The sequence below is a fragment of the Blennius ocellaris genome (genome assembly GCF_963422515.1).
Source record: "Blennius ocellaris genome assembly, chromosome: 1".
NCBI lineage: Eukaryota > Metazoa > Chordata > Actinopteri > Blenniiformes > Blenniidae > Blennius > Blennius ocellaris.
The window spans coordinates 37,323,294-37,345,985 of NC_137650.1; the positions used below are offsets into that span (position 1 = coordinate 37,323,294).

Genomic DNA, 22,692 nt, shown 5'->3' on the forward strand with positions numbered 1-22,692 from the left:
TTCAGTCGTGGTTCTTGGTTCTTGGTCCTCCGAGGTCAGGGGTGACGGGGCAGAAGACGATGGGGCGGCAGACGATGGGGCAGTAGATGAGGGTGCAGAAGACGATGGGGCGGCAGACGTTGGGGCGGAAGACGATGGGGCGGCAGACGATGGGGCGGAAGACGATGGGGCGGAAGACGATGGGGCGGAAGACGATGGGGCGGCAGACGTTGGGGCGGAAGACGATGGGGCGGCAGACGATGGGGCGGAAGACGATGGGGCGGCAGACGTTGGGGCGGAAGACGATGGGGCGGCAGACGATGGGGCGGAAGACGATGGGGCGGCAGACGATGGGGCGGAAGACGATGGGGCGGAAGACGATGGGGCGGCAGACGTTGGGGCGGAAGACGATGGGGTGGAAGACGATGGGGCGGCAGACGATGGGGCGGCAGACGGTGGGGTGGAAGACGATGGGGTGGAAGACGATGGGGCGGAAGACGATGGGGTGGAAGACGACGGGGCGGCAGACGGTGGGGTGGAAGACGATGGGGTGGAAGACGATGGGGCGGCAGACGGTGGGGTGGAAGACGATGGGGTGGAAGACGATGGGGCGGCAGACGATGGGGTGGAAGACGATGGGGCGGCAGACGATGGGGTGGAAGACGATGGGGTGGAAGACGGTGGGGCGGCAGACGATGGGGTGGAAGACGATGGGGCGGCAGACGATGGGGTGGAAGACGATGGGGTGGAAGACGGTGGGGCGGCAGACGATGGGGTGGAAGACGATGGGGCGGCAGACGGTGGGGTGGAAGACGATGGGGTGGAAGACGATGGGGCGGCAGACGATGGGGTGGAAGACGATGGGGCGGCAGACGGTGGGGTGGAAGACGATGGGGCGGCAGATGTTGGGGCGGAAGACGATGGGGCGGCGGGGGAAACAGTTGGTGTTGGAGACTCGGGAAGGGTCGTTGAGGAAGTGGTGAAGTCAGTAGAGCCGGGATGCCAAGGCCCACCGGTGGTACCGGGTGCTGATACTTCTGGACTGGTGGTGGTCCGAGGTGCCGTGACGGACTGGGGTGGTCTCTGGGGCAGTCTCTGGGTCGGTCTCTGGGTCGGTCTCTGGGTCGGTCTCTGGGTCGGTCTCTGGGTCGGTCTCTGGGGCGTCGCTGCCGGCAGGGACACAGTCCCAGGCTCTTGTGACGGCGGGGTTTCGGGAGGGGGGGCTGTGCTCGGTAAAGGAGTGGCCGGGACCCCCTGCGGCACGGCTGACGTAGTTGTGGTGTCTGGAGAGGAAAGCGCAGTGGGTGGAGCAGCACTTTGTGTGGAGAAGGTTCCAGCCGGAGGAACCACTGTGGTTCTTGTGGTCTCCTGTGACGGCCGCACCAGAGAAGGTGTCCCGATGGTGGTCGTCCCCCGAGCGGCAGCGGTGGTCCCGGCGGGGGCGCCGCCGGCCTGCGGGGTCGCAGCGGAGGCGGCGGGGAGCGTCTGGACGGAGTCCGTGACTCTGGAGGTGGAGGTGGAGGTGGAGGTGATCCAGAACAGAGCCGTGATGGCGAAGGGAGCAGCGCTCCTTCCCGAGGTGGTGGCGTCAAACGGACTGATGGAGCTGAGCGTTGTTGTGTCAGCAGTGATTGTGGGCGGAGCTTCTGTCCCTCTGACAGTAGTAGGAGGCTCCACCACCTCCGGTCTCACAGTAGGGGGTGCTACCGGGGGCTTCACCGTGCTGGGAAGTGTAAAAGCGGTGGAGGAGCCGGTCTGGACACTCAGACCCGGGGAAGGGGGCGAGGTGGGTGGAGGCGTAGAGGGGGCGGTGGAGGAACTGCTGGTGGTGGAAGGCACAGAGGAGGTGGAGGCTGCAGTGGAACCTGCAGGCGTCGGGGTCACGGGAAGAAGAACCGGAGCCTTGATGCCTGAAAGCAGCGGAGAACGAGCGTCAGACGACGGCGGAACTTTAAGGAGGGAGAAACGAGGCCGGCGGCGGCGTTTGGAGCTTAGCAGCAATAAATCGCTCTTTTGTTGACAAACAATTCTGTTGCTCTTCCTACGTTGCCCATTTTAAAAGTACATCATCGTTGAAGGTTTAGTGAACGATTCGGAGTCTGAAGCTCACCTCCAGGTCGTTTCTACCGGCTCGGGTCAAAGTTCAAATACAGAATTGATTCAAGATGTGAGTTCATGTGAAGATCTGAGCTGGATCAGTTCAGTTTGTCACGAACATTCTAATCCAATGTCAACATTCAATTCAATACAACTTTATTTATATAGAGCCAACGACAACACAGTCACTTCTCGGCGCTGTGACGTGAAGCAAACAGGATCTTCCTAGAACCTGCGTGTTGCAGTGCTGAACTGTCATGTTCCACTAAGAGTGTCTGGAGGAGCACAAAACAATCACGTGTTGAAGGTGTTAGGGTCAAGTTTAAAAAATACAGCAGGACTTACTGTAAATCCACAGAAACAAAATGTGTCAGTATGAACCCTCCCAAAGAAAGTAGATATAAAAGTTGATTTTTTACAGTTTAATGACCAAAATATTGAAAAATGAGGCGCCAATCATCCTTTACTCACATTAAAAACACGTGAATAAAACGAGTGACTGCTGTGAAACGATGTTTCTGACGTGGTCGTTGGTTCCTCAAGTTCTTTCATTTATGTGAAAAAACTAGAATGTTGCATTGTGACTGATGTTTGTGTTGTTGAACACGTCGAAGAACGACTGCAGCTGGAACCTTGTTGCTTCTCAGTGAAGACATTGGACATGTGTCCTCACCGTCCTGTCCTCCAAGAACTGCCTACTGTGACCAACAAGTACGTGTGAAGCGTGACGTAGACCAGCGCCGACTCACAGTCTTCCAGGTGGACACATCGGCGTGTGACCTGGTCCAGGACGGTGTGGGGGGGGCAGGCGGGGAGGCAGCCCTCCACCCTGGACAGACCACAACAGACCGCTTCGTGTTGGACCACAGAGAAAAACACTTTTCCAGCTGAAATGTCAAGTGCATGAATGTAAAGTATTGCAGGTCTTACGGGGGGACGGAGGGGCAGGCCTCAGCAGAGGGGTCGCTGCAGGTCCTGAAGCAGGGGCTCACGCAGGACTCGTACCTCCACTGGCAGCGAGGAGCCGGGGGGGTGTCGGACCCGGGGCCTGGGGGGGGGGGGGGGGCATTAAACTCTCACCACGTCAAAACATGAAGAACCAACAGTTCAGGCTCGTCGTGTCGAAAAGAGTCTCATCAGGGTCTGTGGCCCGGCGTCCTGGTGGTCTAGTCTTATGGTCTGCTGTAGACCCCTGCTGGGTGTGTGTGTGTGTGTGTGTGTGTGTGCTGACCGGTCAGTGTGAACAGCGTGGCCTTGCGGAAGCTGTCGGTGTGTCTGTACTTGAGCAGGTGGAGGCGCGGCGCGGCGCCGTACAGGAAGTGGCCGCGCGCAGCGAGGGACTCCAGCGAGTCGAAGCCGGGGATCCAGGTGTTCCTGTGGAGGACGAACGTGGCTCTGTCCCAGAATGCATCACTGTCCTCCCACTTGGCCAGCCTCACCTGGCCGCTGCTCGCAAACAGGAAGTAGTTGGGCCTGTCGGCGGCTTCAAAGGAAACCCGCGACGTGTCTGTGGAGATGAAAGAGGAAACACAAAGGAACAAACTGAAGAACAAAACTCGAGTCAAGGCTGTGCAGTGTTTGTGTTACTATAGCAACCAAAGGACCAGGAGGACTCACTAACATGTTATACTGCCGAGCAGCGTCGCGCCAACACCTCAACATTACTCTGAACACAGGAGAATGCTAACGCTCCCTACCCACAATCCTTCACTGCAGCATTCTGCTGCAACAGTCACACAATGTGGTTCCAGATATCACTAGAGCAGGAACGGCGCCGCGCTGCTGCCAGACAGGAAACGCTTCGTCATTGATTTGTGAAAGAAGTGAGAAAATCTCATTCGGTTAAGTTTTATTTACTAACAATAATTGACATGTCTTATTGGATTAGAATCCACATGGCAATAAAGTGGAATCTGAATATTTCTCCATTGTCTGCTGATATATGTTGTGTTCATGTGTCCACATTTGCTGAATGTGTGACTTTGGCTGCCAAAAACATCAACAAACCAACAAACCCACAAACAGAAACAAGGGTCTGGGACTATCAGGGGGTTCGGGTGGGGCAGTATTTCCCGGGACCAGCAGGGGGTCTGGGGGACAGTATTTCCCGGGACCAGCAGGGGGTCTGGGGGACAGTATTTCCCGGGACCAGCAGGGGGTCTGGGGGACAGTATTTCCCGGGACCAGCAGGGGGTCTGGGGGACAGTGTTTCCCGGGACCAGCAGGGGGTCTGGGGGACAGTATTTCCCGGGACCAGCAGGGGGTCTGGGGGACAGTGTTTCCCGGGACCAGCAGGGGGTCTGGGGGACAGTGTTTCCCGGGACCAGCAGGGGGTCTGGGGGACAGTATTTCCCGGGACCAGCAGGGGGTCTGGGGGACAGTATTTCCCGGGACCAGCAGGGGGTCTGGGGGACAGTGTTTCCCGGGACCAGCAGGGGGTCTGGGGGACAGTATTTCCCGGGAAGAGAGCAGAGGACATCTGGCCTCACCGTGGGGTCGAGCTCTGCTGAGGCCCGGCGTCATCATGAACTGCGACAGGAAGTGGGGGGCGGAGCCGAGGGTCCCTCGCTGCAGGAGGACGGCGCCGCTGGGCCTCTCCGCCCCCAGCAGGGTGCCTCGGTCCCTGAAGCTGAAGAGCCTGAAGGGGCCTCGGCCCAGAACTGCAGAGGAGTTCAGTTACTGCGTCACTCACCACCAACCATCACTTCCTGCTTCAACTCACAAACGTTTTGTACTAAAGTCACTGTGGAAACTTGAAGGTTCACGGTACACGAAGTACTGCAGTCAATGTAATGTGACAGAAAGACATGAAGACAACGTGTCTGTCTCTGAGTCGGAGTTTGTGCTGCAGAAGTGAAGCGGCTGCTTTACCTTTGTTGTAGAATTCACAGTCAGAAGCTGCAGAGGGAAGAACCAGAGAAACCCTTCAGAAACTGAAGTACTAAAGCTGTACTTTAGTAGTACTTTATACTTTTCAACAGACTTTGAAACACAACGAAAGCATCTGGTGGAAGAAGAGGCGGAGCCGTGACTCACGACACAGGGAGGGCGAGCGCCAGTCCACCGGCACCCCCTGGTGGCAGCAGCGCTGGGCGTACGCCGCCACGCTGCTGCAGAAACACTCGCAGTCGCCGCCGCGACTGCAGCCACACGTGTCGGCAAGGCAGTTGGTGTAGAACCAGGTGACGTCCACCTGTGGAGACGAAGGAGTCGCTGCACCAAGGAAGGAATCACCACGAAGAATCAAACACGGTTCAGGCTGCAGTTCTGTGGCTCACCACCGGGTGGCAGGCCTGGAACACCTCGCTGAGCAGCGCGGCGCAGCGGCGCTTTGCAAACGCTTCCCTGAGCGGCCGGAGGCTGCAGGGGGGCCGGACGTCTGGGCTGTTCACACACTGCACAACAACAACAACAACAACGTTACTGGCGTCTGGGCTGTTCACACACTGCACAACAACAACAACAACAACGTTACTGGCGTCTGGGCTGTTCACACACTGGACAACAACAACAACAACAACGTTACTGATGTCTGGGCTGTTCACACACTGCACAACAACAACAACAACAACGTTACTGGCGTCTGGGCTGTTCACACACTGCACAACAACAACAACAACAACGTTACTGACGTCTGGGCTGTTCACACACTGGACAACAACAACAACAACAACGTTACTGATGTCTGGGCTGTTCACACACTGCACAACAACAACAACAACAACGTTACTGGCGTCTGGGCTGTTCACACACTGCACAACAACAACAACAACAACGTTACTGACGTCTGGGCTGTTCACACACTGCACAACAACAACAACAACAACGTTACTGGCGTCTGGGCTGTTCACACACTGCACAACAACAACAACAACAACAACAACAACAACAACGTTTATTGGCATCTGGGCTGTTCACACACTGCACAACAACAACAACAACAACAACAACAACAACAACAACGTTTATTGGCGTCTGGGCTGTTCACACACTGCACAACAACACCACCAACAACAACAACAACAACAACATTACTGGCGTCTGGGCTGTTCACACACTGGACAACACCACCACCAACAACAACAACAACAACAACATTACTGGCGTCTGGGCTGTTCACACACTGGACAACAACAACAACAACAACGTTACTGGCGTCTGGGCTGTTCACACACTGGACAACAACAACAACAACAACGATACTGGCGTCTGGGCTGTTCACACACTGGACAACAACAACAACAACAACAACGATACTGGCGTCTGGGCTGTTCACACACTGCACAACAACAACAACAACGTTACTGGCGTCTGGGCTGTTCACACACTGCACAACAACAACAACAACAACAACGTTACTGGCGTCTGGGCTGTTCACACACTGCACAACAACAACAACAACAACAAAAAACGTTACTGGCGTCTGGGCTGTTCACACACTGCACAACAACAACAACAACAACAACAAAAAACGTTACTGGCGTCTGGGCTGTTCACACACTGGACAACAACAACAAAAACAACGTTACTGGCGTCTGGGCTGTTCACACACTGGACAACAACAACAACAACAACGTTACTGACGTCTGGGCTGTTCACACACTGCACAACAACAACAACAACAACATTACTGGCGTCTGGGCTGTTCACACACTGGACAACAACAACAACAACAACGTTACTGGCGTCTGGGCTGTTCACACACTGCACAACAACAACAACAACAACAACAACAACGTTTATTGGCGTCTGGGCTGTTCACACACTGGACAACAACAACAACAACAACGTTACTGGCGTCTGGGCTGTTCACACACTGCACAACAACAACAACAACAACAACAACAACATTACTGGCGTCTGGGCTGTTCACACACTGGACAACAACAACAACAACAACGTTACTGGCGTCTGGGCTGTTCACACACTGCACAACAACAACAACAACAACAACAACAACAACAACGTTTATTGGCGTCTGGGCTGTTCACACACTGCACAACAACAACAACAACAACATTACTGGCGTCTGGGCTGTTCACACACTGGACAACAACAACAACAACAACAACGTTACTGGCGTCTGGGCTGTTCACACACTGGACAACAACAACAACAACAACAACGATACTGGCGTCTGGGCTGTTCACACACTGCACAACAACAACAACAACGTTACTGGCGTCTGGGCTGTTCACACACTGCACAACAACAACAACAACAACAAAAAACGTTACTGGCGTCTGGGCTGTTCACACACTGCACAACAACAACAACAACAACAACAACAACGTTACTGGCGTCTGGGCTGTTCATACACTGGACAACAACAACAACAACAACGATACTGGCGTCTGGGCTGTTCACACACTGCACAACAACAACAACAACAACAACGTTAGTGGCGTCTGGGCTGTTCACACACTGCACAACAACAACAACAACAACAACGTTACTGGCGTCTGGGCTGTTCACACACTGCACAACAACAACAACAACATCAACAACAACATTACTGGCATCTGGGCTGTTCACACACTGCACAACAACAACAACAACGTTACTGGCGTCTGGGCTGTTCACACACTGCACAACAACAACAACAACAACAACAATGTTACTGACGTCTGGGCTGTTCACACACTGCACAACAACAACAACAACAACGTTGCTGATGTCTGGGCTGTTCACACACTGGACAACAACAACAACAACGTTACTGACGTCTGGGCTGTTCACACACTGCACAACAACAACAACAACAACGTTACTGACGTCTGGGCTGTTCACACACTGCACAACAACAACAACAACAACGTTACTGATGTCTGGGCTGTTCACACACTGCACAACAACAACAACAACAACGTTACTGACGTCTGGGCTGTTCACACACTGCACAACAACAACAACAACAACAAAAAACGTTACTGGCGTCTGGGCTGTTCACACACTGCACAACAACAACAACAACAACAACAACAACGTTACTGGCGTCTGGGCTGTTCATACACTGGACAACAACAACAACAACAACGATACTGGCGTCTGGGCTGTTCACACACTGCACAACAACAACAACAACAACAACGTTAGTGGCGTCTGGGCTGTTCACACACTGCACAACAACAACAACAACAACAACGTTACTGGCGTCTGGGCTGTTCACACACTGCACAACAACAACAACAACATCAACAACAACATTACTGGCATCTGGGCTGTTCACACACTGCACAACAACAACAACAACGTTACTGGCGTCTGGGCTGTTCACACACTGCACAACAACAACAACAACAACAACAATGTTACTGACGTCTGGGCTGTTCACACACTGCACAACAACAACAACAACAACGTTGCTGATGTCTGGGCTGTTCACACACTGGACAACAACAACAACAACGTTACTGACGTCTGGGCTGTTCACACACTGCACAACAACAACAACAACAACGTTACTGACGTCTGGGCTGTTCACACACTGCACAACAACAACAACAACAACGTTACTGATGTCTGGGCTGTTCACACACTGCACAACAACAACAACAACAACGTTACTGATGTCTGGGCTGTTCACACACTGCACAACAACAACAACAACAACGTTACTGACGTCTGGGCTGTTCACACACTGCACAACAACAACAACAACAACGTTACTGATGTCTGGGCTGTTCACACACTGCACAACAACAACAACAACAACGTTACTGACGTCTGGGCTGTTCACACACTGGACAACAACAACAACAACAACGTTACTGACGTCTGGGCTGTTCACACACTGCACAACAACAACAACGTTAGTCAACACAGGAAGTAAACTGGTACAAGAGTCAACCTTCCTTCCTTCCTTCCTTCCTTCCTTCCTTCTCTTTTCAATGAGTGTCCCCGGGAAGACCGACCAAAGACCCTAACCCAAACCCCCAATCCCCCCCAGAGGCCAGTCCGGCACCGCCACAGGCCGGCCAACATGGGGGACTACCCTGAGGTGCCCCGGGGGCAAGACTGGACCCCAGAGCCAGTGGTGGCCCGGGGGCCCCAGAGCCAGTGGTGGCCCGGGGGCCCCAGAGCCAGGCCCCCTGCTTCCCCAGCAATCCAAACACACCAGGGACACACTCAGGAAAACAGGTTTTTATAAGGATCTGATCTAAGTCAAGTCCCCCAAATCAACCTGGATCATATGTTGGCTGGTGTTTCAGCCCCCCCCCCCCCCCCCCCCCCGCCCCCCCGGGCTGTGTGATGACATGTAGATCAAGGGGCTTCACCTCTGTAGCAGTCCAGCTGTTCCCAAACTCCTGGGCGGTGGGCGAGTCGATGTAGTCGGGCGTTCGCATCTCGTTCACCGTCTTCAGGTCGAAGTTCCCACACAGACCGCCCAGCTTCCCCTGGACACACCAGGACCACCTCTGGTTGGAAGACCCTCACAACTGAAGGTTGCGTGTGTGTATATATTGTATATGGGGGCCCTCGGGGGGCACCGGGACCTCGTACCTGCCAGCGCGGGCCCACCTGGATGTGGACCGTGGTCTTGCGGTCCCAGAGCACAGTGACCTCGTCCTCGGGGAAATGGACCACGGTGAAGTACCCTACCGGCCAGACCAGCACCTTCTGCTTCCTGTCCACCACACTGGAGGGGCTCTGTACCGGGGGGTAAGGCAGGTATGGTCACCTGAGCAGCAGCAGACCAGAAGGAGCAGCAGACCAGGTCTTACCGGCTCCCCACTGTGGTGGTCCAGAGCGATGGAGGATCTTCCCACGTTGATCCGCAGAGACTTCCTACAAATGACGCCGTCGTGGAAACAGTCCAGGTTCTCGGCGGAAACACTGAGCAGCTGGTGGCTGCTGCTCTGTGGAGGGAAGACTGGACCATCACTGCTACTTGTACTGGTAACTTCTACTGGTAACTTGTACTGGTCACTTCTATCACTGCTGCTCTGTGGAGGGAAGACTGGACCATCACTGCTACTTGTACTGGTAACTTCTACTGGTAACTTGTACTGGTCACTTCTATCACTGCTGCTCTGTGGAGGGAAGACTGGACCATCACTGCTACTTGTACTGGTAACTTGTACTGGTAACTTGTACTGGTAACTTCTATCACTGCTGCTCTGTGGAGGGAAGACTGGACCATCACTGCTACTTGTACTGGTAACTTGTACTGGTAACTTGTACTGGTAACTTCTATCACTGCTGCTCTGTGGAGGGAAGACTGGACCATCACTGCTACTTGTACTGGTAACTTCTACTGGTCACTTCTATCACTGCTGCTCTGTGGAGGGAAGACTGGACCATCACTGCTACTTGTACTGGTCACTTCTATCACTGCTGCTCTGTGGAGGGAAGACTGGACCATCACTGCTACTTGTACTGGTAACTTCTATCACTGCTGCTCTGTGGAGGGAAGACTGGACCATCACTGCTACTTGTACTGGTAACTTCTATCACTGCTGCTCTGTGGAGGGAAGACTGGACCATCACTGCTACTTGTACTGGTAACTTGTACTGGTAACTTGTACTGGTAACTTCTATCACTGCTGCTCTGTGGAGGGAAGACTGGACCATCACTGCTACTTGTACTGGTAACTTCTACTGGTCACTTCTATCACTGCTGCTCTGTGGAGGGAAGACTGGACCATCACTGCTACTTGTACTGGTAACTTCTACTGGTAACTTGTACTGGTAACTTCTATCACTGCTGCTCTGTGGAGGGAAGACTGGACCATCACTGCTACTTGTACTGGTAACTTCTATCACTGCTGCTCTGTGGAGGGAAGACTGGACCATCACTGCTACTTGTACTGGTAACTTCTATCACTGCTGCTCTGTGGAGGGAAGACTGGACCATCACTGCTACTTGTACTGGTAACTTCTACTGGTCACTTCTATCACTGCTGCTCTGTGGAGGGAAGACTGGACCATCACTGCTACTTGTACTGGTAACTTCTATCACTGCTGCTCTGTGGAGGGAAGACTGGACCATCACTGCTACTTGTACTGGTCACTTCTATCACTGCTGCTCTGTGGAGGGAAGACTGGACCATCACTGCTACTTGTACTGGTAACTTGTACTGGTAACTTGTACTGGTCACTTCTATCACTGCTGCTCTGTGGAGGGAAGACGGGACCATCACTGCTACTTGTACTGGTAACTTCTACTGGTAATTTCTACTGGTAACTTGTACTGTTCACTTCTATCACTGCTGCTCTGTGGAGCAAACTCTGGACCATCACTGCTACTTGTACTGGTAACTTGTACTGGTCACTTCTATCACTGCTGCTCTGTGGAGCAAACTCTGGACCATCACTGCTACTTGTACTGGTTACTTGTACTGGTAACTTGTACTGGTCACTTCTATCACTGCTGCTCTGCGGAGGAAACTCTGGACCATCACTGCTACTTGTACTGGTAACTTCTACTGGTAACTTGTACTGGTCACTTCTATCACTGCTGCTCTGTGGAGGAAACTCTGGACCATCACTGCTACTTGTACTGGTAACTTGTACTGGTCACTTCTATCACTGCTGCTCTGTGGAGCAAACTCTGGACCATCACTGCTACTTGTACTGGTGACTTGTACTGGTAACTTGTACTGGTCACTTGTACTGGTCACTTGTACTGGTCACTTCTATCACTGCTGCTCTGTGGAGGAAACACCGGAACATCACTGCTACTTGTACTGGTAACTTCTATCACTGCTGCTCTGTGGAGGAAAACCGGAACATCACTGCTACTTGTACTGGTAACTTCTATCACTGCTACTTGTACTGGTAACTTCTATCACTGCTATTTGTACTAGTAACTTCTATCACTGCTACTTGTATTGGTAACTTCTATCACTGCTACTTCTACTAGTAACTTCTATCACTGCTGTGGTAGATTCTACTAATAACATCTATCACTGCTACTTCTACTAATAACATCTATCACTGCTACTTCTACTAATAACATCTATCACTGCTACTTGTACTGGTAACTTCTATCACTGCTACTTGTACTGGTAACTTCTATCACTGCTACTGCTACTAGTAACTTCTATCACTGCTACTTGTACTGGTAACTTCTATCACTGCTACTGCTACTAGTAACTTCTATCACTGCTGTGGTAGATTCTACTAATAACTTCTATCACTGCTACTTGTACTGGCAACTTCTATCACTGCTACTGCTACTAGTAACTTCTATCACTGCTGTGGTAGATTCTACTAGTAACATCTATCACTGCTACTTGTACTAGTAGCTTCTATCACTGCTACTTGTACTAATAACATCTATCACTGCTACTTGTACTGGTAACTTCTATCACTGCTACTTGTACTAGTAACTTCTATCACTGCTACTTGTACTGGTAACTTCTATCACTGCTACTTGTACTAGTAACTTCTATCACTGCTACTTGTACTGGTAACTTCTATCACTGCTACTGCTACTAGTAACTTCTATCACTGCTGTGGTAGATTCTACTAATAACTTCTATCACTGCTACTTGTACTGGTAACTTCTATCACTGCTGTGGTAGATTCTACTAGTAACATCTATCACTGCTACTTGTACTAGTAACTTCTATCACTGCTACTTGTACTGGTAACTTCTATCACTGCTGTGGTAGATTCTACTAGTAACATCTATCACTGCTACTTGTACTAGTAACTTCTATCACTGCTACTTGTACTAGTAACTTCTATCACTGCTACTTGTACTGGTAACTTCTATCACTGCTGTGGTAGATTCTACTAGTAACATCTATCACTGCTACTTGTACTGGTAACTTCTATCACTGCTGTGGTAGATTCTACTAGTAACATCTAGTGATCCACGGCTGAACTACTAACTGAGAATATTTCATGTACATTTTATTGTGACAGTCTTTCCTCGACGTGGTCACGTTAATGCTGACTGGACAGAATCGTTACGTGTTCCAATCGTCTGACGAGACGGAAAACAAAACAACGGGAATATCTCCATCTGGAAAAACAAATCTAATATGAAGGAACTTTTTAAAAATGTAATTTTGTTGATTTGAACTTAATTCCATGATCCTGTCTTGAGCCTCGTCAAACCAAAGTGTAGAAAAGAACGATAAAGGATTTAAAAGGTTAAAAACAGGCAAAATGATTCTAAAACAAATTCTAGAATTAAAGTCCAGAATTGTTAAAGTGATTAAAAAGGTCTTTGAGTGATTTGAAGTGTCTCCTTGTGGACGGTGGAGGTTTTTGACGGTGGGTCCTCGGAGGAAGACCTTACCTTGACGAGATAGACCTTACAGGCGCCCACGTAGTCGAACGGCAGTCCGTCAAACGTCCTGTAGTGGCGGTCGCCGTACGCCGTGCACATGGACGGACACGGGCGGAAGACGCACTGGAACGTCCCGTGTTGACAGACGCTGCAACGACAGCAGAGCTTCAGAGGCGGGGACACGACTTGTCCCCCCCCGGAGTGTCCCAGAGTCCAGGTCTTTGTCTGGCCGGACCATTAGCCTGTCGGCGACATCGTCTCCCAGAAGAAACGGAGGGACGGGAGGAGGACAGAGATCACTGGGAGAGCGTTGCCTCTACAAGGCCCGCTCTGTTCTGTCCCCTGGGATCAGGGGACTACAGAGATCAGGTGTCCACTCTGGGTGTTTGGACACTGGACTCTTCCAGGACCAGCTCACTCTCAACTGATTCTGGAGAGATTTGTCTCAATCCAACTACAGATTGTGGCTCATTTCTGAAGGGCGAGACAAATTAGTGTGTGACGTGACGTAGAGACAGACAGACTAGTGTGTGACGTGACGTAGAGACAGACAGACTAGTGTGTGACGTGACGTAGAGACAGACAGACTAGTGTGTGACGTGACGTAGAGACAGACAGACTAGTGTGTGACGTGACGTAGAGACAGACAGACTAGTGTGTGACGTGACGTAGAGACAGACAGACTAGTGTGTGACGTGACGTAGAGACAGACAGACTAGTGTGACGTGACGTAGAGACAGACAGACTAGTGTGTGACGTGACGTAGAGACAGACAGACTAGTGTGTGACGTGACGTAGAGACAGACAGACTAGTGTGTGACGTGACGTAGAGACAGACAGACTAGTGTGTGACGTGACGTAGAGACAGACAGACTAGTGTGTGACGTGACGTAGAGACAGACAGACTAGTGTGTGACGTGACGTAGAGACAGACAGACTAGTGTGACGTGACGTAGAGACAGACAGACTAGTGTGTGACGTGACGTAGAGACAGACAGATTAGTGTGTGACGTGACGTAGAGACAGACAGACTAGTGTGTGACGTGACGTAGAGACAGACAGACTAGTGTGTGACGTGACGTAGAGACAGACAGACTAGTGTGTGACGTAGAGACAGACAGACTAGTGTGTGACGTGACGTAGAGACAGACAGATTAGTGTGTGACGTGACGTAGAGACAGACAGACTAGTGTGTGATGTGACGTAGAGACAGACAGACTAGTGTGTGACGTGACGTAGAGACAGACAGACTAGTGTGTGACGTGACGTAGAGACAGTCAGACTAGTGTGTGACGTGACGTAGAGACAGTCAGACTAGTGTGTGACGTGATGTAGAGACAGACAGACTAGTGTGTGACGTGACGTAGAGACAGACAGACTAGTGTGTGACGTGATGTAGAGACAGTCAGACTAGTGTGTGACGTGATGTAGAGACAGACAGACTAGTGTGTGACGTGACGTGACGTAGAGACAGTCAGACTAGTGTGTGACGTGACGTAGAGACAGTCAGACTAGTGTGTGACGTGACGTAGAGACAGACAGACTAGTGTGTGACGTGACGTAGAGACAGACAGACTAGTGTGTGACGTGACGTAGAGACAGACAGACTAGTGTGTGACGTGACGTAGAGACAGACAGACTAGTGTGTGACGTGATGTAGAGACAGACAGACTAGTGTGTGACGTGACGTAGAGACAGACAGACTAGTGTGTGACGTGATGTAGAGACAGACAGACTAGTGTGTGACGTGACGTAGAGACAGACAGACTAGTGTGTGACGTGACGTAGAGACAGACAGACTAGTGTGTGACGTGACGTAGAGACAGACAGACTAGTGTGTGACGTGACGTAGAGACAGACAGACTAGTGTGTGACGTGACGTAGAGACAGACAGACTAGTGTGTGACGTAGAGACAGACAGACTAGTGTGTGACGTGACGTAGAGACAGTCAGACTAGTGTGTGACGTGACGTAGAGACAGACAGACTAGTGTGTGACGTGACGTAGAGACAGACAGACTAGTGTGTGACGTGACGTAGAGACAGACAGATGGCGAAGCCGGCTGGACGTACCACTGCTGACATGGGGACGACACCCGGTCCCCAGGAAAGTACTCCTTCCCTTCCCAGAGACAGGGACAGGCTGCAGGCGCGAAGCACTCGTCCCCGTGCTTCAGGAGGCTGCAGGGGACAAGAAGGGGACAAGAGACTGATGAGGGGACGACGTCTCAAAGCTCCAGACTCACTGAGAGTAAAGTATGAATGCTGAGAATCAGGATGAGGAAGGAGTCCTGAGGGGACAGCCTGAAAGGGACTTTACTCTTGGACTTATTTGATTTGATGTTTTTGATGTTTTTGATGTTTTTGATGTTTTTGATGTTTTTGATGTACAGCACTTTGGTGACCTTTTGGTTTTTTTTTAAATGTGCTTTATAAATAAAGATTGACTTTCAGCAGCAGGGAACTCAACGTGTCTCCATGAAACACAAGCCGTCTCCTGACGGGACGTCACTGTGGGACAAACAACACGTCTCAGGAAACGTTAGACTACAGCAGGTCTGCGTCTCTAACCTGCTGGAAAAGACGTAGAAACAGGACAATTCATGACGGACATCAAATGTCTTAGTCAGCAAAACCCGTTGTGGGACATCAAATTGTCCATTTTGACTGAAAAGGGCAAAGATCCAAGAGACAAAAGCAAAAATTTAAACTCAACAAGCTGGGATTGTTTTCGCTGGGCTGTGTGAACGTGTGAACGTGTGAACATGAACAACAGTGTGAACGTGTGAACATGAACAACAGTGTGAACATGAACAACAGTGTGAACGTGAACAACAGTGTGAACGTGAACAACAGTGTGAACGTGTGAACAACAGTGTGAACATGAACAACAGTGTGAACGTGTGAACAACAGTGTGAACGTGAACAACAGTGTGAACGTGAACAACAGTGTGAACGTGAACAACAGTGTGAACGTGAACAACAGTGTGAACGTGAACAACAGTGTGAACGTGAACAACAGTGTGAACGTGTGAACAACAGTGTGAACATGAACAACAGTGTGAACATGAACAACAGTGTGAACGTGTGAACGTGAACAACAGTGTGAACATGAACAACAGTGTGAACGTGTGAACGTGAACAACAGTGTGAACGTGAACAACAGTGTGAATGTGTGAACGTGAACAACAGTGTGAACATGAACAACAGTGTGAACGTGTGAACATGAACAACAGTGTGAACATGAACAACAGTGTGAACGTGTGAACGTGAACAACAGTGTGAACATGAACAACAGTGTGAACGTGTGAACGTGAACAACAGTGTGAACGTGAACAACAGTGTGAATGTGTGAACGTGAACAACAGTGTGAACATGAACAACAGTGTGAACGTGTGAACATGAACAACAGTGTGAACATGAACAACAGTGTGAACGTGTGAACATGAACAACAGTGTGAACATGAACAACAGTGTGAACGTGTGAACGTGAACAACAGTGTGAACATGAACAACAGTGTGAACGTGTGAACGTGAACAACAGTGTGAACATGAACAACAGTGTGAACATGAACAACAGTGTGAACGTGAACAACAGTGTGAATGTGTGAACGTGAACAACAGTGTGAACATGAACAACAGTGTGAACGTGTGAACGTGAACAACAGTGTGAACGTGAACAACAGTGTGAATGTGTGAACGTGAACAACAGTGTGAACATGAACAACAGTGTGAACGTGTGATCATGAACAACAGTGTGAACATGAACAACAGTGTGAATGTGACCAGTGATCCAGGCTGCTGCTTCAGATCAACAGCTGGAGAGACGATTCTGAGGACATTTCCAAAATGTCCCCAGGTGACGTCACCTGAGGACATTTCCAAAATGTCCCCAGGTGACGTCACCTGAGGACATTTCCAAAATGTCCCCAGGTGACGTCACACAAGCTGCTTAAAGTAAAGATGAAGGATTACAGGTCAGCTTGCACTTGAATTATTTATTTTATAAAAGACCAAAAATACGACCATTTCAAAAGTATTGCAGGGCGTTCAGGAAGTGACAGGAAGTGACAGGAAGTGACAGGAAGTGACAGGAAGTGACAGGAAGGAAAACAGACAAAGTGAAGGATTTGAGAGCCAATCAGAGTCCTTGTTTATCGCTGCTGCTTCTTATCTGCAGGCTAGCGGGCGCCATCGTGTCGTCTCAGAATCCCCGTTCAGAGCTCTGGTGGTCGTCTACCGGTACCAGCGCCGCCCTGCGCCGAGGGACCGACGGAGGCGGAGCCAAAGCAACGACGCCCTGCGCCGAGGGACCGACGGAGGCGGAGCCAAAGCAACGACGCCCTGCGCCGAGGGAACGACGGAGGCGGAGCCAAAGCAACGACGCCCTGCGCCGAGGGAACGACGGAGGCGGAGCCAAAGCAACGACGCCCTGCGCCGAGGGAACGACGGAGGCGGAGCCAAAGCAACGACGCCCTGCGCCGAGGGAACGACGGAGGCGGAGCCAAAGCAACGACGCCCTGCGCCGAGGGAACGACGGAGGCGGAGCCAAAGCAACGACGCCCTGCGCCGAGGGAACGACGGAGGCGGAGCCAAAGCAACGACGCCCTGCGCCGAGGGAACGACGGAGGCGGAGCCAAAGCAGGGTTCAGTGGGCGACTGTGGCTGAAAAGCTGTAACACTCATTGGCTACATGAGAAAACCAGATGATGAAGATTCTCAGAGATAGAGAGAAAAACAGCCTTTGTGTGGGACCCCCACACACACACACACACACACACACACACACACACACACACACACACACACACACACACACACACACACACACACACACACACACACACACACACACACACACACACACACACACACACACACACTGCAGGGCCAAGCTGATAGGTATCTAGTAATATGGGGGCGGAGCTACGTGGGCGGTGGACAATGAAGCGAGGCACTGAAAGGTTCCTCCTCAAACCTGCAGCTCCTCCTGAGTCCAGTTCCATGCAGATAAAAGGGCGTTAACAGTTTCCTTTATCCCGCCGCCAAGCCGCCGGATCACTTCCTCGTCAAAGAGGATCAAAGAGGATCAGAGCATCAGACAGAAGATTATCAACACAGGACCCGACCGTCCCTTTGGATCTCAACTGCCTTTGCTGTGAAATGATTGACTCTCCTTCTTGTGGCTGCTTGGTTCCAGTGATTCCTCTGAAAGATGCAAAGTTACTTTTACTACATAAAGTAGAGTAACTCCTCCCTCAGTGAGGTCACAGCTTCTCCAGGAGGCTCAACCTTTGATCCTCCACAGCTTCGCTCCCGTGATTCCAGCTCTTCTGATTGGTGCAGAACCAAGGAACCAAGGAAACAAGGAACCAAGGAAGGAGCCAAGGAAGGAACGAAGGAATGAAGGAACAAACAAACGAAGGAACAGCTCTATATGTGGAAACTAGAGCACCACCCTTCCTAGATGTAGAAGGTGCAGATTAAACTAGAGCACCACCCTTCCTGGATGTAGAAGGTGCAGATTAAACATGAGCACCACCCTTCCTAGATGTAGGAGGTGCAGATTAAACTAGAGCACCACCCTTCCTGGATGTAGAAGGTGCAGATTAAACATGAGCACCACCCTTCCTAGATGTAGAAGGTGCAGATTAGACACGAGCACCACCCTTCCTGGATGGAGAAGGTGCAGATTAAACATGAGCACCACCCTTCCTGGATGTAGAAGGTGCAGATTAAACTAGAGCACCACCCTTCCTAGATGTAGAAGGTGCAGATTAGACACGAGCACCACCCTTCCTGGATGGAGAAGGTGCAGATTAAACATGAGCACCACCCTTCCTGGATGTAGAAGGTGCAGATTAGACATGAGCACCACCCTTCCTGGATGGAGAAGGTGCAGATTAAACATGAGCACCACCCTTCCTAGATGTAGAAGGTGCAGATTAAACTAGAGCACCACCCTTCCTGGATGTAGAAGGTGCAGATTAAACATGAGCACCACCCTTCCTAGATGTAGAAGGTGCAGATTAAACTAGAGCACCACCCTTCCTGGATGTAGAAGGTGCAGATTAAACATGAGCACCACCCTTCCTAGATGTAGAAGGTGCAGATTAAACTAGAGCACCACCCTTCCTGGATGGAGAAGGTGCAGATTAGACATGAGCACCACCCTTCCTGGATGGAGAAGGTGCAGATTTAACATGCTGGATGGAGAAGGTGCAGATTAGACATGAGCACCACCCTTGCTGGGTGGAGAAGGTGGAGAACTCACCCTGGAGGACAGGTACATCCGGCCACGCAGGGCTCGTGAGCGGAGCAGGTGAGGTTGAGCAGGTAGGACTCACAGGTGTGCTCACAGGCCACGCCCCTTCCTGTCAGGAGCTGGACCCCCCCCTCCGAGCAGTTCTGGTATTGCTGACCGGCTGGACACAAGCGGTCTGCAGGAGGCAAGGCGGAGCCATACACTGCTTTACAATGCAAGGACCAATACGTCTTCACTCACTGGGATCTAAACGAGACTTGTCTTTTCAGTTCAGCAGCTCTTTTGTCCTCTTAAACACTTTTCCTTCTCTAAACAACTGGTCAGGTGACTCACCGGGGGCGGAGCTCCGGGACACCAGCTGACCGTTCTGACAAATCCTGAGGGGACAAAGTGTCATGTGACGGAAAACTACAACTCCAAACAAAGTTTAATTAAACGTACAAAAAGTCCAAGGAGGAGGAGCAGGAGGAGGAGGAGGAAGAGGAGGAGCAGGAGGAGAAAGAGGAGGAGGAGGAAGAGGAGGAGCAGGAGGAGGAAGAGGAGGAGGAGGAAGAGGAGGAGCAGGAGGAGGAAGAGGAGGAGGAGCAGGAGGAGGGGCAGGAAGAGCAGGAGCAGGAGCAGGAGGAGGAAGAGGAGGAGCAGGAGGAGGAGCAGGAGGAGGAGGAGGAGGAGGAGGAAGAGCAGGAGCAGGAGCAGGAGGAGGAAGAGGAGGAGCAGGAGGAGGAAGAGGAGGAGCAGGAGGAGGATCTTACTGAACACCTGCTGACGTCATGATCACCTCCTCTGGTTGATAGTCGTTGCCGTGGAAACGACAGGGACACTCACTCCTACAACACGAGAGAAAAGGTGTGAAAAGTTACATTTGAATGATTCTCCTCTCTAACGAGATCATAGACCTATAGAACTAGAGTCACACCAGCTTTATGAGCAGGAGTCTAGGTCTACATTTCTATGTTCTGTCTTCTGTGTTTTTGATGTGTTTGGTGAGTCACAGCGCCCCTAAAGGCCTGGCAGGTGTACTGCAGCCCTGATGGTGACGGGGCAGGTGAGGAGCTTCAGCAGCTTCAGGAGCTTCAGCAGCTTCAGGAGCTTCAGGAGCTTCAGGAGCTTCAGGAGCTTCAGGAGCTTCAGGAGCTTCAGGAGCTTCAGCAGCTTCAGAGCTTCAGCAGCTTCAGAGCTTCAGCAGCTTCAGAGCTTCAGGAGCTTCAGCAGCTTCAGGAGCTTCAGGAGCTTCAGGAGCTTCAGGAGCTTCAGCAGCTTCAGAGCTTCAGAGCTTCAGGAGCTTCAGGAGCTTCAGGAGCTTCAGGAGCTTCAGCAGCTTCAGGAGCTTCAGGAGCTTCAGGAGCTTCAGAGCTTCAGAGCTTCAGGAGCTTCAGGAGCTTCAGGAGCTTCAGCAGCTTCAGGAGCTTCAGGAGCTTCAGAGCTTCAGGAAGTCCGTCCGGCGCCACACATCAGCCTCTGTCCCGCCGCTTGGTTCTCGCTGGTTCTCAGGTATCGGACTCGTCCGTCCAGGTGGGAATGAAAGGAGGGTTTCACCCAGAATTCCTTCATGTAACTCGATCACATGGTAAGTAAGGCTCCGCGCCGCGCCGCGCCGCGCCGCACCACCAGGTGACACACCTGGGACATTTGAGGGGAATTAAGCCACAGGTCTTCCAGGGCAGAGCGATTACCCACAATCCTCTGGCTCGCCAGCGTCTGCAGGGTCAAGCCTCTCACTGGTCCACCTCAGCCCTGCAGGGCCCAACCCCCCCACGGTACCTGGTACCTCACCTGTGCAGGTGGTGTCCCCCCACGGTACCTGGTACCTCACCTGTGCAGGTGGTGTCCCCCCCACGGTACCTGGTACCTCACCTGTGCAGGTGGTGCCCCCCCACGGTACCTGGTACTTCACCTGTGCAGGTGGGTGTCCCCCCACGGTACCTGGTACCTCACCTGTGCAGGTGGTGTCCCCCCACGGTACCTGGTACCTCACCTGTGCAGGTGGTGCCCCCCCACGGTACCTGGTACCTCACCTGTGCAGGTGGTGCCCCCCCACGGTACCTGGTACCTCACCTGTGCAGGTGGTGTCCCCCCCACGGTACCTGGTACCTCACCTGTGCAGGTGGTGCCCCCCCCACGGTACCTGGTACCTCACCTGTGCAGGTGGTGTCCCCCCACGGTACCTGGTACTTCACCTGTGCAGGTGGTGTCCCCCCACGGTACCTGGTACTTCACCTGTGCAGGTGGTGTCCCCCCACGGTACCTGGTACCTCACCTGTGCAGGTGGTGCCCCCCCCACGGTACCTGGTACCTCACCTGTGCAGGTGGTGCCCCCCCACGGTACCTGGTACCTCACCTGTGCAGGTGGTGTCCCCCCACGGTACCTGGTACCTCACCTGTGCAGGTGGTGCCCCCCCACGGTACCTGGTACCTCACCTGTGCAGGTGGTGTCCCCCCCACGGTACCTGGTACCTCACCTGTGCAGGTGGTGCCCCCCCACGGTACCTGGTACCTCACCTGTGCAGGTGGTGCCCCCCCACGGTACCTGGTACCTCACCTGTGCAGGTGGTGTCCCCCCACGGTACCTGGTACTTCACCTGTGCAGGTGGTGTCCCCCCACGGTACCTGGTACTTCACCTGTGCAGGTGGTGTCCCCCCACGGTACCTGGTACCTCACCTGTGCAGGTGGTGTCCCCCCACGGTACCTGGTACTTCACCTGTGCAGGTGGTGTCCCCCCACGGTACCTGGTACCTCACCTGTGCAGGTGGTGCCCCCCCACGGTACCTGGTACTTCACCTGTGCAGGTGGTGCCCCCCCACGGTACCTGGTACCTCACCTGTGCAGGTGGTGTCCCCCCACGGTACCTGGTACCTCACCTGTGCAGGTGGTGCCCCCCCACGGTACCTGGTACCTCACCTGTGCAGGTGGTGCCCCCCCACGGTACCTGGTACCTCACCTGTGCAGGTGGTGTCCCCCCACGGTACCTGGTACTTCACCTGTGCAGGTGGTGTCCCCCCACGGTACCTGGTACCTCACCTGTGCAGGTGGTGTCCCCCCACGGTACCTGGTACTTCACCTGTGCAGGTGGTGTCCCCCCACGGTACCTGGTACCTCACCTGTGCAG

At 52.2% G+C, this 22,692-nt stretch overlaps 1 protein-coding gene across 1 annotated transcript in view; it reads right to left on the bottom strand.

The window, feature by feature from the left end:
- Positions 1-22,692, bottom strand: part of otog (otogelin) — a gene marked incomplete at its 5' end in the record, with an annotated part of 62,857 nt that overhangs the window by 21,587 nt on the left and 18,578 nt on the right. Inside the window, 18 exons of the mRNA XM_080498512.1 lie at positions 47-933; positions 1,015-1,262; positions 1,355-1,889; positions 2,826-2,905; positions 3,007-3,124; positions 3,308-3,583; positions 4,566-4,736; positions 4,948-4,974; positions 5,113-5,269; positions 5,355-5,471; positions 9,354-9,473; positions 9,580-9,726; positions 9,801-9,935; positions 13,331-13,469; positions 15,394-15,501; positions 19,595-19,760; positions 19,919-19,962; positions 20,338-20,412. Of these exons, the coding sequence (XP_080354638.1) occupies positions 47-933; positions 1,015-1,262; positions 1,355-1,889; positions 2,826-2,905; positions 3,007-3,124; positions 3,308-3,583; positions 4,566-4,736; positions 4,948-4,974; positions 5,113-5,269; positions 5,355-5,471; positions 9,354-9,473; positions 9,580-9,726; positions 9,801-9,935; positions 13,331-13,469; positions 15,394-15,501; positions 19,595-19,760; positions 19,919-19,962; positions 20,338-20,412 (3,550 nt within the window). The remainder of the gene's footprint in view (positions 1-46; positions 934-1,014; positions 1,263-1,354; positions 1,890-2,825; positions 2,906-3,006; positions 3,125-3,307; positions 3,584-4,565; positions 4,737-4,947; positions 4,975-5,112; positions 5,270-5,354; positions 5,472-9,353; positions 9,474-9,579; positions 9,727-9,800; positions 9,936-13,330; positions 13,470-15,393; positions 15,502-19,594; positions 19,761-19,918; positions 19,963-20,337; positions 20,413-22,692) is intronic.